This window comes from Rutilus rutilus (assembly GCF_951802725.1).
Source record: "Rutilus rutilus genome assembly, chromosome: 10".
NCBI classification, from domain to species: Eukaryota; Metazoa; Chordata; class Actinopteri; order Cypriniformes; family Leuciscidae; genus Rutilus; species Rutilus rutilus.
Window position 1 is genome coordinate 30,741,342 of NC_140215.1, and position 20,656 is coordinate 30,761,997.

The following is a 20,656-nucleotide window of genomic DNA, read 5'->3' on the forward strand; positions in this document are numbered from 1 at the left end:
GCTAATATAAAGTGTGCCCCAAGATTTAGTTTTTTGTTGACATGATAAAAAGTTTTATGAAATTAACAAAAAATTCAGATTCAGTCAGAAATGTCAGAATCTCCAGCATCTCCTCTCTGTTTAAACACATTTTGGCAGAAAAGATGAATTGTGTTCAGTGTTTTGATGATTTTGTGTGTATTACAGTATGATGTGTGTTTGCTGATCTGGCTCTTCATTTGTTGTTGTTGGATTTTTTTCAAGTTATTTTCAAAGATCTTTGTTGGAGTGCTTGGCAACCAAAGCAAATATTTAGCGGTCTAATGTTTGCCTGAGTATAAAAGTCTGTTCCAGTGCTGGGAGTGACATGTTATTAAAACCACTTGAATCTGTACAATCTGCTCTCAGAGGCCTAGGAGGTGACTGGTTTTTGCTTTGATACTTTGAATGTGTAGATTAATTTGTTCAGACAGTGATTAAAAAGTGTCTGAAGGTAAACAGCTATGATTTTTTGGGATTGTGCAATAATTATTCTCTGTGTTTTGCAATCCTGCTCCCTAAAAGTCTCTCTCCATGATGCAAACATATGGTTATCATGACTCTTGTGGTTTTGGCCTTCGGTGCATTTTTTTTTCTTCTCATTCCATTATTTGGAATGTGGCTGTTCAATGTGTGCTCTCTAGTGTATAAGTGTGTGTACTGCAGGGTCCAAATAAAAAAATGTAGATGAAGTTGAACTACGGTAAATGCACTACTTTGTTTTTCTTTATCCTTTTGTCTTTCTCTCAGGATTTGTTGGATCATTCCTGTACATCTGGTAGTGGCTCTGGACTGCCTTTCCTGGTCCAGAGGACAGTAGCCCGACAGATCACTCTCAGCGAGTGTGTCGGTATGTGCTCACAGCCCCACACCATCTCAGTTCTTTATTAGAACTATGTTCGTGTGCATAAAGTGTTTCTCAGATTTTATGTTGCAGGTTAACAGCTCCTTTAAAACTAAATTATACACCAAACGGCTTTCAGTTACTAAGCAATAGTTATGGGACCATTTTTTTTACCAGTAGTAAGCTATATCTGACACAACCTCATTTTTGAGTTATCTGGGTTATGTCCTCACTTAAAAAAAAAAAAACCTGCATAAACTGTTACATTACATAGCCTATATATTTCTGCAAAGTCATTAGCTGTTAACAAAACAATAGAGTTCTATGGTGTGGCCTTAATAAACAACCAAAACAGTTAATTAAGCATATATGTGTGTTTTCTTTCAGGTAAAGGTCGATATGGAGAGGTCTGGAGAGGTCAGTGGCAGGGAGAAAGTGTGGCTGTGAAAATATTCTCATCTCGAGATGAGAAATCCTGGTTCAGAGAGACAGAAATCTACAACACTGTCCTACTGCGACACGAGAATATTCTGGGTAAATCATTTACACTTTTCATAATGAAAGCACAAATCAAACCCCTAGAAATGACATTTGCATTCATTAGGATACCTCAGTTTCAATAAAGAACAATGATGAAAGATATTCATTTCACTTAACCATAACTTTGCTATATAAAAAGTTTACCTTGGATAATTATTTAATTTTTTTCAGGCTTCATTGCATCAGATATGACATCACGTAACTCCAGCACTCAGTTGTGGTTAATCACACATTTTCATGAAATGGGATCTCTCTACGATTACCTGCAACTCAGTATGCTGGATGCTTCTGCCTGTTTGCGGATGGCACTGTCCATCGCCAGCGGCCTGGCTCATCTGCACGTGGAGATATTTGGCACTCAGGGCAAACCAGCCATCGCTCACAGAGACCTAAAAAGCAAAAATATTTTAGTGAACAAAAATGGACAGTGCTGCATCGCAGACCTTGGTAAGAATGGCTTCTGACTGAAGCAAAAGTAATTTTATGCATGCTGTTGATTCATATGGCTATATTAAAATATTACCATGAAGTGTATTTTGGAAAGTGTCAGCAAACATTCAAAAACACTATGTGATCTATGATTATGTATGGAAATAATTGAAGTAACTGACAACAGGGCACTGAAATATTGAACATTTAATTTAAGTTCAGTTGTGCATTAAATTGTCAATAATTAGTCTAGGTATTATCAAAATAATACATTATCACAATAATTATGGTCTGGACTGCTTTTTTTTAAACTTATGCAGTTATTGCATGTTTTTATCTCAGGTTTTCGTCTCAAAACTAAATTTGTGTTAGAACTATTTTCTTACAGAACCAATTCAGATAATTTTAAGCATAAGTGATATGTATCTGTAATGTGGTCTGCAAATCTGAAACTACTTTTTAAACATGCAGTTATCCCTGAAGCCTCCTAATGTATCAACCAATCAACCTTTCAAAAAAAATCTTTATTTTTCTTAGCCATTTTTATATTTACCGGTATACAACATTTTTTGTTAGGCTGAATAAGTAGGACAGATTAATGGATTTTAAATCTGTAAATATTTTGTTGCCTACTTCCATCCATCAATCACTTGTTGTCTGGTTTCTAATAGTGAAAATCACTTGGTTTGTTCCCTCAATATTTATCTATTGAACATGTTGTTCTTTATACGCAAATAAGTAGAAAGCAGAAGCGAGCTATTTGCTCATAAAGGACGGACACTTTAATTTATGTGTCTTTATTAAATTCACTCTGACTCACTCTAGAGCTCCAGGCCTCATTTCTGCAACTTCAGGGTGTTATTAGAAGAAATCAGTTGTTTCCCCCTAAAACTCTAATGAAAACCCATTAGGTAGCTTTTAGCTAACACATATCTGGGTACTCTTCCATACACAGGAAGTGGAACACAAGATTTGTTTTTGTGGAGCACTTGAAACTACATACAGCACATTAAAATGAACACGTTCTTCTTAGTCACAGGATGTGAAAACATGTTGTCCATATGGGACTAGAGGTTTTCACTTAGCGCTATTTTTTTTTTCTCCTGCATGCTCTAAAAATTGTTTTTCAAGACCTTTGGAGACTTGTTGAAATTGAATTATTGTATATCCCCACAAGAGGGTGCTATACAACATTTAAGAAGGCAATTAGCTTTTCCCATCAAGCTTGTATGCAAGGTTGTATGCAAATATTTGTCCAATTAAATGCTAAATTACAATAGGCTACCCCTTCCTCTAACATTATAAATACTATCTGGAAATTAGTCTATTTGAAAGTGTCATCATTGCTTTCGCCCCTGGGTAAAAGCTGTCAAATGTTATTTTGCTGAGCTGTGGAAAAGAGCTGTCCTTCAATATGTACATCCTCAATTTCCGGCTTTAATAATAAAGACATCAACACAGGAAAGAAAACAACTGAGTGGACTCATCAAACCATTCCATGGCATCTTTTAAATGTAGAATGCAGTCTAATCCAGGGACATGTGATTAATGTGAGCTGTGCAAAGCTACAGTACTGATAGATATTGTGCTATGTGATAATGATACATTTGGTCACACATTTGTGTTCTTCAGGTCTTGCCGTGATGCATTTTCAGGACACAAATGAGCTGGATGTTGGGAATAATCCTAAAGTTGGGACAAAACGCTACATGGCACCTGAGGTTCTGGATGACTCCATTCAAACAGATTGCTTTGAGTCTTACAAACGAGTCGATATCTGGGCCTTTGGACTCGTGCTGTGGGAAATTGCTAGAAGAACAGTTAGTATTGGTACGTATATCTTTACATCTGCTTAACATACTTAACATGGTACGTAAATATTTATATCTGCTTAACATGGAGCTTCATGCCAAGGTGGGGAAATTATCCTGTTAAACAATTATAAGATTTTATAATTTTTTCAGTTTTAATTGCTATTTGCATCCTGAATAACACTTAATGAGGAAAATGTCGAGGAAAATGTCAACGAAAGCCGAAAAACGAAATATTAAGAGACTTTTGAGATCACATGGCCCTGAGTTGGTACAGGATGGTGAGAGTGTTTCTCAGCCAGTCGCAAGATATAGCAAAGATCTAGACTATGCTCAGGAAAATCTCTGATTATGTTAGGGACACTGACACACACTACTTGAACCTTCTGTGAATTAATCTTTCATAAAGTTCGGAAAGGTTGAAGCGAATTACAGGACATTCACGAGCTTCATTGCACAAGATTGCTTGATGTTACGCTTGCAGTGTGTGGTCTTGCCTGCCGGTATTTTCCTTACAAATGCTCTAGTCAAGTCAAATCACCTTCATTCATATAGCGCTTTTAACAATATTGATTGTTTCAAAGCAGCTTTACAGTGATAATAGGAAATTAAAGTAACAGAGAGCTCTAGAATAAAGATATAGATAAAAAAAAAAAAAAAAGATATTTTCCAGTTTTGATTAATTCACTTCTGTTGCAAAGATCATTAGTTATTAGAGTTTTTCTCAAATGCTAAAACACAATTTCGAAACCTTGCTCCATTTTCTGAAAACATTAAACACAAAACCTCATCTTCAAGCACTATTTACAGAACCTCTGACTCCTCTTGCAAAATGAAACTTTCGCCTCAAAACAGTTTTTACCTGTTTTCAAAATCAAACACTGCTCTCAAATCATAAACAAAGTGATCAAAATGATATACACTATCAAGCAGTCAGTAAACAATACACCAAAAAATAGAAAACACATTGTTCGAAACATATAGTTCTCAGAGAGAAGTACATTTTTAATTCATAATTTTCCATCTTTTGATGAATGAAAACATGTTCTATCATAGTAGCTCAAAATTGATCAGAAATTACTACTCTGCTTTGCTCTTTGCAATTTTTTTTCTTCCTCCTCCTTGTACTCCTATTTTTACAGAACTGTACCATGCATCTCACAAACTTCTCCTTTGTCTCTGTGATACTGTAATTATTGTTCTTTGTTGATATGAACCTGCAACCAGTCAAAATCTATTGAGCAGTCAGTACTGTTCAGGGACGTGCACAGACATTTTGAGGGGCAGGGGCTCAAATGAAATAAAGGGCACTTCTCATAATTACGTTTTTTTTTTTTTTTTTTTTAACAAAAAAGTATATATATTAACGCAACTCTGACTTCCTTTTTAAAAAAATTATTTAAAAAGTTAATTAATTGTATCTTCCTCAAACTCACGCAATTGTTTCATTTTAAAAAGATGCTACTAGTTTCAAGTATATAACTGCATCAAGCAGAGGGGCGTGTTTTACTAATAATTTGTTTATTTTTGCACAAGGCATTACATCATTTAATAATTTTGGTGTTATCAGAATACATAACACTTTAAAATCAACACAAATATTCACTCTAAACTGAAGAGGGCTGTTGCTGCTATTTTGTTAACTTTACTGGAAAAAAATCACTGCAAAAATTATTGACAAAATACAAAAATACAGCAATTTAATAAAATTATTACAAAAAAAAGGTAATCTCCAAAATAAAATCTTCCATTCCCTGGTTGTCTCTCCTTCCTCCCTTACAGCGGGCAACCTTCTGAAGGTCCATGTCCCTGTAGATGTTTATGCATGTACACACACATACACATACACAATAACTGATGGTGACTGACATGGACTTAGTTTCACATTTGAGGGAGGACTGTATCATCATCATCAAATAAAACCTTCAAAATCCACATTTAGATGGAGTTTGTTTTAAACCTACTACACTCTAAAAAATATTCTGTGGCTTAAATAAATAATAAATATTACAGAAATATTGAACTTTATTAACTTAATAAAATCTCTGAAAATCTTACTTGATTGTTTGAATTAAACTTACCAAAATAATTGAGTAAAAATAAAGGTTTATAAAGGTTTAGAGGAAATAAAAAAAGTTAAATTACTCATAAATAAAACGTTAATTTATAAATATTGTTATTTTTATTGTTTAATATTAACTTATTTCTACTCAGTTTTATGTATTAATGTACCAGATGCAGTTACTCAGATTTACTAAATTTTTTAGAGTGTATCCTCCATCTGTTTGCATCTGTAGATTTCTTCTAAATTCGCCAATTTAGATTTCTAAATTTCAGGGGGAAAGACTCTTGATGTAGCCTAAGTCATTAACTGGGGACGTTCTGTATGCAAATTAGGCGTCAACTAGTTAAACGGATAGTTCACTTTGAAATAAAATGTTGGTATGTTTTAGCTTACCTCAAGGGCATCCAAGATGTAGGTGTCTTTGTTTCCGCAGTAGTTTAAATTTTGATATTTTTAGGTCAAACCGTTCTTGTCTGTCAGTCATATAATGCAAGTCTATGGTCACGGTCTCAAAGAGGATGCACATCGTCCAAATTAAACAATTCCCCATCGTAAGTACACATTGATGGCCTAAGACACGAAACGAGCGGTTTGTGTGAGAAAACGAACAGTATTTATATCGTTTTTAGCTCTTATACAAAGACCACGTCCAAGTGATCTGAGGGCGTGCGCGCATCCTGGTGTGTGATGTGTACGCAGACTGGTGCATAGAAATATACACTAGATTTCGCCTTAAAGACATTCGTTCCAATGACCTGCCGTAGCCAAGGCGACATCTAGTGTATATATCTATGCACCAGTCTGCGTACACCTGATATTTAGATATACTATTCTTCAATAAATATATTTGTTTGACAGGGAAGCTGTGCGCAAACAGGAATATATATTATTTTTCAAAAATAGAAAAAAAGCACCCCAGAAAAAAGGGCACTTTCTCTCCAGGAATAAAAAGGGCAGGTGCTCAAGCCCCCTTTGATGTCTATGTGTGCACGTGCCTGGTACTGTTAACAAATGGTACTGTTAACAATATTCAGGGCCATACAATTTGTTCATTGTACAGTATACAGCCTACAATACACTGTACTATAGTATACAATACTAAAAGGGACAAAAATCAATGTGCTGCTTCTTGTCTTTGGGCTGGGTCAGGCCAGGCCAGAGCACTTCGTCAACATCACAAGCAATATTGTCCCTCCTCCTATCTTGCCCTCCTCCCCCTCTTCCTCTTTCTTGTCCTCATCCTCTCACATAGTTTCTTCTATCCATTCTTAGACTTTCTCCTTCCCACCTTCAACAACCTGTTTGCTCTTTGAACTGGCTTATATTGGTTGTCACATCATTTGAAACAGGTTAAATCAATTTTGAGTGGTTGTGTTCAATCAATGACACGTGTTCTCTATTTGAATTTGATTGTTGCCACTTGTGTTTACCAGTATGGATGACATGTGCATTAGAGTGCAGAATGTGTTTTGAGAATGTGTTTAGAGTTTTGCTGAAAAGTCTAAATGAGATCTGCAAATTGTGTTTTACCATGTGAAATGGTTTAAGGTATTGACAACAGACTGCACAATTAGCTAAATGAGTTCAGGCAACTGAGAACTTTGTCCAGCCAATGGTGTTTTAGCAATTGAGAAAAACTGTAACTTAGGGGGCTGCTAACATGACACCATTCTAACAGAAAACACTCAATGCGCTCCGGTCCGCACAAAACAGTGCCTGGTGGCTCGAGAACGCAAACCCTGAAATAGATTCCAAGGTGCAAGCCTTGAATTTTTTTGAAAAAAATGTTATCTTTGCGCAAACCTCAAAAACACAAACCCGTGAAAACGCATCACATGTTTAGTCTATAGGTATGCGCGTTTGAAATATATATGTGTGTGTATATATATATATATATATATATATATATATATATATATATATATATATATATATATATATATATATATATATATATATATATATATATATATATAATATAATATAATATAAGTAAGGGATAATCCTTTATGAAGTGCATTAAAATGCTTTAATGCATGGCTAGCCGTGGATTATCCCGCTTATACCTTGGTTATTTGCCAAGTTAAAAACAAGTTAAAGCTGTAACTGATGTTTACAGTGTAATTTTTTAACAGACGTGTAAAAATGACGGTTATTTTTTTTAAGTTACGGCTCGTTAGTTCTAGCCATAGATATAAACACTAGATGTCGCCTGGCTACGGCAGTTCATTGGAACGAATGCGTCAATAGAGCCGCCATCTTGGAACAGGGGAGCCCCTCCTCTTTAATGCATCAGCGTCAATGGAGGCAAAGGTCTAACGGAAATAAAATCACCATAAATCGTCATGAATGCGATTTTCTAGTTTTTTTTTTTCGTTCCAACGTTCAGACATGTATTTATCATCGAGTCCACAGAAAATGTAAGGTTTTGATATTAAGATAATCTACTTCTTTTTCAAAATATAATGCATAGTGCTATAGGCCTAAGTTTATTAGTCACATTCTTTCACTTGAGTAAACTTAGAATGAACTATCGCTACTATATATATAAATTAGCAAAACTTGGCCACTAAATATTTAATATTCAATTATTTTAATGATCACAATTAAAGCATCCTCTCACATAGTTTCTTCTATCCATTCTTAGACTTTCTCCTTCCCACCTTCAACAACCTGTTTGCTCTTTGAACTGGCTTATATTGGTTGTCACATTATTTGAAACAGGTTAAATCAATTTTGAGTGGTTGTGTTCAATCAATGACACGTGTTCTCTATTTGAATTTGATTGTTGCCACTTGTGTTTACCAGTATGGATGACATGTGCATTAGAGTGCAGAATGTGTTTTGAGAATGTGTTTAGAGTTTTGCTGAAAAGTCTAAATGAGATCTGCAAATTGTGTTTTACCATGTGAAATGGTTTAAGGTATTGACAACAGACTGCACAATTAGCTAAATGAGTTCAGGCAACTGAGAACTTTGTCCAGCCAATGGTGTTTTAGCAATTGAGAAAAACTGTAACTTAGGGGGCTGCTAACATGACACCATTCTAACAGAAAACACTCAATGCGCTCCGGTCCGCACAAAACAGTGCCTGGTGGCTCGAGAACGCAAACCCTGAAATAGATTCCAAGGTGCAAGCCTTGAATTTTTTTGAAAAAAATTTTATCTTTGCGCAAACCTCAAAAACACAAACCCGTGAAAACGCATCACATGTTTAGTCTATAGATATGCGCGTTTGAAATATATATGTGTGTATATATATATATATATATATATATATATATATAATATAATATAATATAAGTAAGGGATAATCCTTTATGAAGTGCATTAAAATGCTTTAATGCATGGCTAGCCGTGGATTATCCCGCTTATACCTTGGTTATTTGCCAAGTTAAAAACAAGTTAAAGCTGTAACTGATGTTTACAGTGTAATTTTTTAACAGACGTGTAAAAATGACGGTTATTTTTTTTAAGTTACGGCTCGTTAGTTCTAGCCATAGATATAAACACTAGATGTCGCCTGGCTACGGCAGTTCATTGGAACGAATGCGTCAATAGAGCCGCCATCTTGGAACAGGGGAGCCCCTCCTCTTTAATGCATCAGCGTCAATGGAGGCAAAGGTCTAACGGAAATAAAATCACCATAAATCGTCATGAATGCGATTTTCTAGTTTTTTTTTTTCGTTCCAACGTTCAGACATGTATTTATCATCGAGTCCACAGAAAATGTAAGGTTTTGATATTAAGATAATCTACTTCTTTTTCAAAATATAATGCATAGTGCTATAGGCCTAAGTTTATTAGTCACATTCTTTCACTTGAGTAAACTTAGAATGAACTATCGCTACTATATATATAAATTAGCAAAACTTGGCCACTAAATATTTAATATTCAATTATTTTAATGATCACAATTAAAGCATCCTCTCACATAGTTTCTTCTATCCATTCTTAGACTTTCTCCTTCCCACCTTCAACAACCTGTTTGCTCTTTGAACTGGCTTATATTGGTTGTCACATTATTTGAAACAGGTTAAATCAATTTTGAGTGGTTGTGTTCAATCAATGACACGTGTTCTCTATTTGAATTTGATTGTTGCCACTTGTGTTTACCAGTATGGATGACATGTGCATTAGAGTGCAGAATGTGTTTTGAGAATGTGTTTAGAGTTTTGCTGAAAAGTCTAAATGAGATCTGCAAATTGTGTTTTACCATGTGAAATGGTTTAAGGTATTGACAACAGACTGCACAATTAGCTAAATGAGTTCAGGCAACTGAGAACTTTGTCCAGCCAATGGTGTTTTAGCAATTGAGAAAAACTGTAACTTAGGGGGCTGCTAACATGACACCATTCTAACAGAAAACACTCAATGCGCTCCGGTCCGCACAAAACAGTGCCTGGTGGCTCGAGAACGCAAACCCTGAAATAGATTCCAAGGTGCAAGCCTTGAATTTTTTTGAAAAAAATGTTATCTTTGCGCAAACCTCAAAAACACAAACCCGTGAAAATGCATCACATGTTTAGTCTATAGGTATGCGCGTTTGAAATATATATGTGTGTATATATATATATATATATATATATATATATATATATAATATAATATAATATAAGTAAGGGATAATCCTTTATGAAGTGCATTAAAATTCTTTAATGCATGGCTAGCCGTGGATTATCCCGCTTATACCTTGGTTATTTGCCAAGTTAAAAACAAGTTAAAGCTGTAACTGATGTTTACAGTGTAATTTTTTAACAGACGTGTAAAAATGACGGTTATTTTTTTTAAGTTACGGCTCGTTAGTTCTAGCCATAGATATAAACACTAGATGTCGCCTGGCTACGGCAGTTCATTGGAACGAATGCGTCAATAGAGCCGCCATCTTGGAACAGGGGAGCCCCTCCTCTTTAATGCATCAGCGTCAATGGAGGCAAAGGTCTAACGGAAATAAAATCACCATAAATCGTCATGAATGCGATTTTCTAGTTTTTTTTTTTCGTTCCAACGGTCAGACATGTATTTATCATCGAGTCCAGAGAAAATGTAAGGTTTTGATATTAAGATAATCCTACTTCTTTTTCAAAATATAATGCATAGTGCTATAGGCCTAAGTTTATTAGTCACATTCTTTCACTTGAGTAAACTTAGAATGAACTATCGCTACTATATATATAAATTAGCAAAACTTGGCCACTAAATATTTAATATTCAATTATTTTAATGATCACAATTAAAGTTTTAATTTTATTAAATTGAACAAGCGCAACATTTAGCATTCAATCAAATATTCTAAAAGATGTATTATTAATAATAATGTTATTTCAACATAATATCTCGTTATTTCGACATAATATGTGTGCGTGCAACAAGATGTGCATTTGTAAATCCGGGGACACGCGTGCATTGATTTTTTTATTAATAAACTAGTGTTTTCTTACAGTGTCGACTCGGCTGCAAAGATGAAGTTGACGATCGCCATATTCGTAGTGAACGCGCCTATAGAGAGAAATGCACATAATGGATTACATAATCAGAGAGTAGCCTTTTTCTTTTCGTTTTTAATTATTTCGTTTAAAGACATTTCAAGCTTTGTGTATTTTATGTATTTCTCATGTCTGTGTGAGGCATACAATGAGTTTCGTTAAGTTAGGATGAGATGCGCTCCAGTTCACGTGCAATGCAAGTGACCACGCGCGGGCGCTTCCATGATTATATTGTCTGTTCGTTATATTTGCTTCTTATTAGTTAGGCCTAAATCCAGGCAATTGTTTGATGAAAAAATGATTAAAATTAAGATACAATTTATACAAAACGAAATTCACTTTAAAGAAAGGCTTTAAACAGTTGACATTTTCACAAATTCCAGTGTCCGACTCCTTCCACACCTCCATCCCCAGTTTGCAAGGAAGAAACAAGCCCTTGAGGAATTCTATGTATAATAATCATGGATGTACTGTTTGAAGATTAACAGGGAGAGGACAAGCATACTATTAGGACCGTACTTACAGGTTACAAGCGCCACACTTTTTTTTTTCTTTTTTTTTTTTCATTAAAAAGTTTGTACAATCGGTAAAAAATCTAAAGTTAGGAACAACACAGCCAAAAGTGGGTATTGAGGATCAACTCCTGCATATTGTACATTTTAAACACAAGGGTTATTTCAAATAATATCTAAAGAGTACAGCACATTCACAATTAATTTTCTGTGCGAGAATCACAGTTAATTTTCTTCCTCCAAGCACAGAAATGTACACTTAACTTATAAAAAAAAAAAAACTTGACTACTGCCATCCACATAGTAAATGTAATCCCTTGCTGTCTGGTTTAGATTTCGTTCGTGTGAACATCCATACGCAGCACAAAAGTCCGGCATCATCCATGAATTCGAAGTACAGGCGGAGAAAGCAGCGTTACCTAGCTACTTCCTATGACAAGACCCCTGTTCCAAGATGGTGGCGGTTTTGACGCATGCTTAGAACCCCAAGGCGACATCTAGTGTTTATATCTATGAGTTCTAGCACTCCGTCCGCTTTAAATAAAGTAGAGCCATCGGATTGCTTTTATTTGAATGAATTATCACATTTATTTAAATGCATAATTAAAAGAGAGAGACAGAGAACTGAAAGAGAAGGAACAGAGAGAGAGAGAGAGATGCGTGCGCGAGTTACCTGTGTGCATCTCTTAAAGTCTGGCAGCTACAGTCCCCTCGTAGCTAACTTAATGATTCTTTAATGGATTTATTAAAATTATTTATGAATGACACTGACAGGCAACACTGACAGTGACAAGGCAATCTTTATTTGAACTAATCATGTCATTTATTTATTGTTAATTCTTTGTGGCGCTTTTTGTCATGTACATCTTCTCCAAAGTCTTCTATTTCGTCTTGTGCCTGGGCCCATTTCTCAAAATTGCCATATTCACCATACAAATTAAACGATATGCAAAAATCATCCATTTAGCCTACCTAAATAAACGTTTTCATATGTGTCTCTCAGGGGCCATATGTGTTTTTCAGGTTCGAAAACGCGAGGTGCACAGCACTTTACATTACACAGAACCAATGAACCAGCTGTCCTGTCAGTCAAGTAAACGTCAAATCAGCTTTTTATTACCTTTATTTACTTTCTGTTAACGTGGTAGTTACGGTTCGTGAAGTCGTTAAGCTTCTGGTAACCCGCGAGAGCACCAAGTTTATCCACTATCAGTATCATCGCACTCTCCTGGCGTTCAATCAACTGTATAGTCAGCTGCAAATATGGCTTGACCCCAAAAAAATTCTAACAAAAGGTTTCTCATTGGTTTACAGTAGTATCAGATGTACTTAAAAACATACTAAAAGTTTACCAAAGTTTGACTCCAAGAAAGGCCCCATTTTCAAAATGGCAGCCGTCAGGAATTTCCCTTAAGGCGAGACACTACAGGTGAATAGGGTAATTTTTTTAACTAGCAGATATCACCATGAAACTTTCCCAGTTGATTGTCTACATTAAGATGAGAAAAAAATGTATTGCAAGTTTTCTGTAATTTAATGTTTAAATATGCAAATTAGGCATTATCTAATTAAATATGCGCTTATTTGCATATATATATATATATATATATATATATATATACTGTATATATCCTTCCTTCCCTTTACCTCTGTACAGATAAAAAGTTGTCGGATAAAAATAATTCCGGTTCACGTGGCTACGCAGAAGCGATAAATAATTCTTTATTATATATGTTTAAGGCCACACAAGTAGTTTGTTGAGGGTTGGTTTGTAAAAAACAACTACACGCCTGCGCACACTAGTTGACACTTCAGGACTGCATTGTCGTCGGGTTCAGGCGCAGGTTCTTCATCAGATCTGGATACGGCCTGGATCCGGCGGACTGCGGTAATCCTCGGGATAAACAGAGAGACTAATATTAGCGTAGACGCCATTCTTCTTGTGATGCAACAAGTACATCAAGATTTATGGGAAGTGTTCCCGGTTCCGGCTGACCTAAACTATGCAGCCTAACATTCAATTATAGAAGTCTATAATGTGTTATGTGTATGCTAGGTCAAAGAGATGTGTTTTTAGTCTAGATTTAAACTGACAGAGAGTGTCTGCTTCCCGGACAATGTTAGGAAGACTGTTCCAAAGTTTTGATGCTAAATTGGAAAAGGATCTACTGCCAGCAGTCGATTTTGATATTCTAGGTATTATCAACTGGCCGGAATTTTGAGATTGCAAAATCTCAAATGCCTCTAAGAAGGCATCATTTATTTAATTTGGAATGCAGTGGGCTATATTAAAAATATGAAACTCAATGACAGAAGGCTGCTTTCAGTTTCAAATGCTCAAGTGCGCTTTGTGAAGAGCGCTCACAAATGTGGCTGTGAGCGACTCCTATAAAGTGGTTAAATGTACTTCATCTGCATCTCAAAATGGTTTTATGACGTGGGATTAATGTATCTGTGCATTAGTGTGAATGCAGCGTATTAGATCTTCCTCTGTCTATAATGTCATCAGTAATATAATTACATATGTAATTGAATATAAAATAAAGATTTTAAGTTTTATTAATAATATTAATGAATTAAAAAAAAAAAGTAGATTTAAATCTAAACGGATCTTGAGGTGCCTAAGGATTCCCACCCCTACTATACAATGATTTACTGCTTGTCTTTGTTGAATAATACAAAAGATAAAGAGCTTAAAAATAATCGCAAATTAAATCGCAATTGCAATATTGAAAAAAAAAAAAAAATTGCACTTACATTTTCCAAAATCGTTCAGTCGAAGTATATATATATATATATATATATATATAGGCCTTTTAGGAAAAGAGTAAGAAAAGGTGCATTATAGCTCAAGCTGCGAGGTAGCTCTGCATAAAGACACAGATACGCGTATGTACAGCTGGCTAATCAGAGGTCTGTAATGTTTGTATAAAAGGTGTTTATTGCTTTTGAACTTGTTTTGAGGATGGCACTCTTGGCATTGCTCGGGTATCTTGCTGCACATGCTCTCAGGCGAGAACGCGTCTATAGAGAGTGTCATGTTTACAGAGATTGACAAAAGAAAAAGGTGTGTGGAATGCCCTTATATGGACATGGTTTGGGCATGTTTTATGTAAATGACTTACCTCTGGCTTTAGAATAATCAGAATACTCAACATTAAAATGAGGTCAAGAACAAACAAGTGCGTACACACATGTTGTGAATTAGGCAGGAAGTTTTCATGAGAAGTTAAAATGTGCGTATAAATATGAATAGCGTAGGCAATTATTAGTGAATATTATTTAATAGTTCTCAGTCCCAAAGATGAAAGGGACCATTCTGACTTTCATCAGTGACAGGTATAAAAGTGAACATCTGTCATTTTATGGGGATGCATCAGTACAAACGGTTTGGGTGACTTTTATGTGTGTGAAGGTACCACTGATGTGGAGGCATATATTGGCATTATACAGAGACATTTAATGGCATCAAGATGACATCTTTCCTGGGTAGCAAGACAATGCCAGGCCTCATTCGGCATGTGCTACAACAGAGTGGTTTTGTAGACTCTCTACACCATAGAGTGGATGTCCTTGACTGGTCTGCCTGCAGTCCAGATCTGTCTCCTGAAAATAGATGGCCCATCGTGAATAGGAGGATCAGACTACGACGACCATGTTTTTGAGCAGCACTTTTTTGAGCTTCAATCTGATGGTTGCAATGGTTACAGTCCACTGCCATTTATAAAGCTCGGAAGCGTCAGGGTGTTAATAAATATAACTCTGATTGTATTCGTATGAAAGAAGAAAGTCATATACACCTAGGATGGCTTGAGGGTGAGTCATGGGCTAATTTTCATTTTAAAGTGAACTACTCCTTTAATGTTCATGAAACGTGCATAATGTTTTTCATTTCAACGCCTTTTCAACACCATCATTTTAGCTTTTTCTCTCGTCTCCTGGTCACAACACAGCTTGTTTACGTTGAATTACTGAAAAAGCAAAATAGTGCTATAATAATTGTCCATCATTGATAAAAATAGGATAAAATCAGCAAATACAAATTAAATAGCAAGACACTGGCAGTCAGTATGCTTTCTATATTTTTATTGCAAGACAAGGATACAGATATAGTCCAAAACAGACAATTAGAAAGATAATTATAAGATAATCCAGTAAAACATTTACAGTTACAGCGATAGAAAATGTATGTGCCATGATCTTTTGGGACACGGTGTAGGATTCCACTCAAGCCCAATGTTTGCGGCGGCCCGGGAAATCCTGGCAGTCAGCTCCAGGTCAGACTCGAACAACGCTACTCTCCCCGAAGGGGGCAACGCAGCCGAATCTTCATCCCCAAAGGACTCTAGCCCGCCCTCCGATGCAGCGATCGGCATCCGGTCCTCCACGGAAGTACTGAATGAGACGCTGGGACAGGGCCAGCAAACCCAGACGGAAGCTCCACAGCCTGTGATGGACGAGAGGAGTGGGGGCGAGAGAACACCGGCAAGAGAACACCCACTGTAACCCTCAGATCACCACGTGTATTAACCGAAGTGGCCACTTCGTCGAATGTCAAACGTGCCGAATGTCGAACGTGACTGACTGATAGGGAACTAGGGGTTAGGCCATCCTCATTTCGGGCCAGTGCGAGCCAGGGTGAACAACATGCCAGGCCAACAACAGCCTCGGATCTTCGAGAAAAAAAAATCCAGCTGCATTTCCGCTGTTAGGCCAGTAGCACTACAGCACTACCCTAAGGCCCACCCAAGCCTCCATAGAACGTCACACAAGCCTACCATTTCACCAGCATGGGGCTAGCTGACTGAAAACTAGCTAGATCGAAATGAACATAACAGAAGTGGAAGTCTGGTCTTTACTTAAAGACTTAAGACTGCATCAATATCTCACCAATGATTTACAAAAACAGTGACAGTAATATATACATTTTTGTCAGGAGTGCACATCAATAATGGTGAATCAAAATGGTATTTAGCATTATTTCACATTAAAAGAGGACACCGGTCTCGTATCTCTCACAGAGGAGCGGAAGCATAAAAGGAGGAGCGACGATCGTGAAGATCGAGAGAAGACCAGGCCAGGAATATTTTATTTGATGTTTTGTTTTATTATATGTGGCGGCAGTTGACCGTGAGGGACTGCCTTCTTTACTTTCGTTTATGTATTTGTTTATTTATTTTATTAAAAGCTTTGGAATGTTTGCCGGTTCCCGCCTCCTCTCTTCCCACAATAACGAACTTTGTTACACATACTTATTCAGTCGTGCCTGCTTCATTTATTTGTGATCACAGGAATGCATAAACAACTCTATGGGACCATTCACATATCGCGTCTAAAAACGTGTGAAAGGTGCGGCTGTGCCGCTGTCTCCTTCTTTCCAAAGCGACTGCACTCCCCGTGGCGTCTGTCGTTGCTATGCAACCATGAACCATGCACTCAACATCATGTTGACTGAGCTTTCAATGTTGTTACGGAAAGGGTGAAGCTGATTGGTTGGTTCTTGTCACATGACCTGCTTGTGGCATTCTGAAAAATGTAAAAAGAAAAAAAAGGAAAAAGCGGCCGCATCACTTCCATTATGAGTACGCTTGCTGCGTGCCTACATTTGAAATAACGAACTTGAGCGCGCAAAAGACTCGATGTGAAGAGCCTATTAAGGCTTTAGTCCAAAGACAAAAATATTAGAGGTCCTGTTCTTCGTGATCCCATTTTTCAAACTTTAGTTAGTGTGTAATGTTGCTGTTAGAGCATACATAATACCTGTAAAATTATAAAGCTCAAAGTTCAATGCCAAGCGAGATATTTTATTTAACAGAAGTCCCCTTTCAAAGCCTACAGCGAACGACCGGTTTGGACTACATCCCTCTACTTCCTGCTTTAATGACGTCACTGGAACAGTTTTTTGACTAACCTCCGCCCACAGGAATACACAAAAAAAGGGGGCATGGTCTTGTTGCGGAGTCAAATCACCTTTTATTTGGCCTGAGCGCATGCATCTCCACGTTATGGTAAGAGGCGTGACCTTTCCGGGCAACGTGCGCTAAGCTGCTGTTGAATCACAACACAGGAACCGCTGGCACAATCAGAACTCGGTATGTATTTATGAAGGAGGGACTTCATAGAACAAGGAAGTCATCAGCCCGTTTTTAGGACAGTGAAAACAGCGGTATACAGATAAGTAAACACGCGAAACATGAACACATGTTATATTGCACACTGTAAACACAATCAAAGCTTCAAAAACACAGGAAAAACGGGACCTTTAATAAAAATGTTTACATCACTTGTTTTTTTTTAGAAAGATTGAGCATTTCTATTAATTTTCCACAAAATTATTTTGATCTGAAGAGGTTTAAGCAATCTCTCCCTTCTCACTATACGGTTGTCCTTTCAGCCAGAGCAACAGATGGAGATTATAGACAGAAGACAGGAGTTATCAGTTAACCGGAGTTATGAGTTTACTCTTCCGCTGGAAGTTACAACTGGCGGTGCTGTCACAGGTGCTGCAGGGGCAACAGAAGGAGTATTTAAATGTTCAGTTCCTACCCCAAGAGGGGATGAATTTTTCCGTCCTTAAGGTTCACTGCACCCAGTAGCATCTGATTGCAATGGCATCGCTTGCAGATATTTACGGTTCCTGAATAGGACGGCTCCATTCTCAGTTTGTTTAAGAACAACTTTCTCCCCAGGTTGAAGTTCTGGTAAAACACAAGCAGAGTGTCTCAGATCATAGAAGAACTTGTAGGATGCATTTTCAGCTTTATTCTTCCTCTCCATAGTTTTGTAATCAATAGGTTGAGGCTGGTGTTTTTCCTCAAGCATTGGTAGGTTGGTTCTGATCTTTTGTCCTGTCATTATCTTGGCAGGGCTTAGTCCAGTTGCAGCAATGGGTGAAGCCCGGTAGCACATCTGTGCCATATAAGGATCAGGTTGGCGGAGAATCCTTGAACTGCTCTCTCTGCAGCTCCATCGGCTTGGGGGAAATAAGGATTTGATGTTGTGTGGTGAAACTCATAATCTGTACTGAACTTCTGAAATTCAGCCAAGGTGAACTGTGCGCCATTGTCAGATACAAGCTCCCTGGGAATTCCCAATCTTACAAGCATGCACTTCAGTCTTCTGATAACATGGAAGCTGGATGGTGTCTGAAGGTGAGCTTTTTCGATGTCACAGGAGTAGTAGTTCTACCATTCCACTCAGATAAATTTGCTGCAATTTTTCACCAGGGGCCAGCAAGCAAAGGGGAAGTGAATAAAGGTTCTTTCCTTTGAATGGGTTTGTGAGCCCTACCAAAGGTGCACACTGAGACCCTCCTGTTAATGTTATTACCTATTTCAGACCACCAAACTAACATCTTTGCCCTCTGACGGCACTTGGCGAGACCTTGATGACCTTTATGAATGAATCTTAACACCTGAGAAAGTTTATCACTGCCTGGAGATCTGCATCTCCCTCTGTGGCCTTTTTTATGGCATCTAGCTTTGATTGTAACGCTTCTTTAGATGTGACAACTGCTTCAACATATGCCTTCACCTCGTCCTCCATCTCTGATTGGCAGTGCCCTCTCAGAGGATTCTGAGAAAGTGTGTCTGCTACCACCAAACATTTACTGGAGACATGCACTGCTTTCACTTTGAAGCGCATAAGGCACATTAGTAAATGCTGACACCGTTTGATCAATATCATGAAAGTTATGGTTTATGGTTTGTTTGCAGGCAAAATTCATCTAAGCCTTTCAGGTAGCTGGCGAACCGCTCACATGCCCACACACGTGCCAGGCCTTTTCGATTTGGGAGTATCTGCACTCCGCTTCAGTCAAGGTTATGGAGCAGAATATGACCACGTGCTGCATCACCATGAACTTGAAGCAAGGCAGCCCCTAACCGAAAACTACTCTGCACTGCATCTGCACTGACCATAGTCTCAGGATCGTATTATGCAAGAGCAGGAGCTGTGGCTAACTCGCACTTTACTTTGTTCAGAGCCTGCTCGTGTACTTCTGTCCAAAGACAGATTGCATCCTTCTTCTGCAGAGCTGTAACTGGCTGGAGCTTTGTGGAAAGCTCTGGCACAAATATGCCTAAATCAGTGGTCACCAACCTTTTCAAGCCCAAGATCCCTGACCTCTGCCACTTTAGTCACAATCCAAAAGATGCTATACACATGTAGCATGAGCAGTTTTTATTTTATTTAAAGTGCCTCTATTATGCATTTTTGAAAATTACCTTTCATGCAGTGTGCAATGTAGCTGCATGTGAATGTAAACAGTCTGCAAAATAGTTTATCTCAAAAGAAAGAGTTGAAACTGTACCGCTCAAACAAGTCGTTTGGAGTTCGGATCTATTTTCATGAAGTTCACATGTTACGACTTACTACATTTGCATAATGCCCGCCTACGTTCTGTATGGACAAGACATCTTGCTGTAGTCCTGTAGCTCATTTGTGTGGATATCATGTCGTCAAGACGCTGTGCTCTCCGCTTTGAGAGTAAATTCGGTTTATTTTCACTTCTAAATGAAGAATTCTGTCTGTCTGCCTAAATCTAGTAATTTTACTCAAAGTTTTAAATATGAATATTTTTCTTACACAAACGCATCGCTTCATTTCAGAAGGCCTTTATTAACATAACTCCGATTGTATTCGTCTGAAAGAATATGGCTTCGGAGTGAGTAAATCATGGGCTAATTTTCTTTTAAGCTCAATTTTCACTGGTTCACATTTGAGCAAGCCAATATCTCCATAGACATCATCGTGGTCTGAGATTACATCCACTCTCTGTACTAGACCCAATACAAGCAGTGCTGAGTAAACTGGCCCATCTACAACAAAACCCCCAATTTTTTCCCTTTTCTTTCAGTATTTGCTAGGAATTTTCTCATAAAGCTCACTTTTCCCCCAGTACTTCTCACATTTATACTGGTTTTGACCAGTGGAGTGTGACCTTGTAAGCT

General features: G+C 37.4%; 1 protein-coding gene across 3 annotated transcripts in view; it reads left to right on the forward strand.

Moving 5' to 3' along the window:
* The window catches only part of LOC311298974 (activin receptor type-1-like), an 81,633-nt gene that overhangs the window by 55,074 nt on the left and 5,903 nt on the right, over positions 1-20,656 (forward strand). For all 3 annotated transcript variants that reach the window (XM_084422346.1, XM_084422348.1, XM_084422347.1), the window contains 4 exons: positions 769-868; positions 1,250-1,396; positions 1,574-1,849; positions 3,464-3,661. In XM_084422346.1, coding sequence (XP_084278472.1) covers positions 769-868; positions 1,250-1,396; positions 1,574-1,849; positions 3,464-3,661 — 721 coding nt within the window. The remainder of the gene's footprint in view (positions 1-768; positions 869-1,249; positions 1,397-1,573; positions 1,850-3,463; positions 3,662-20,656) is intronic.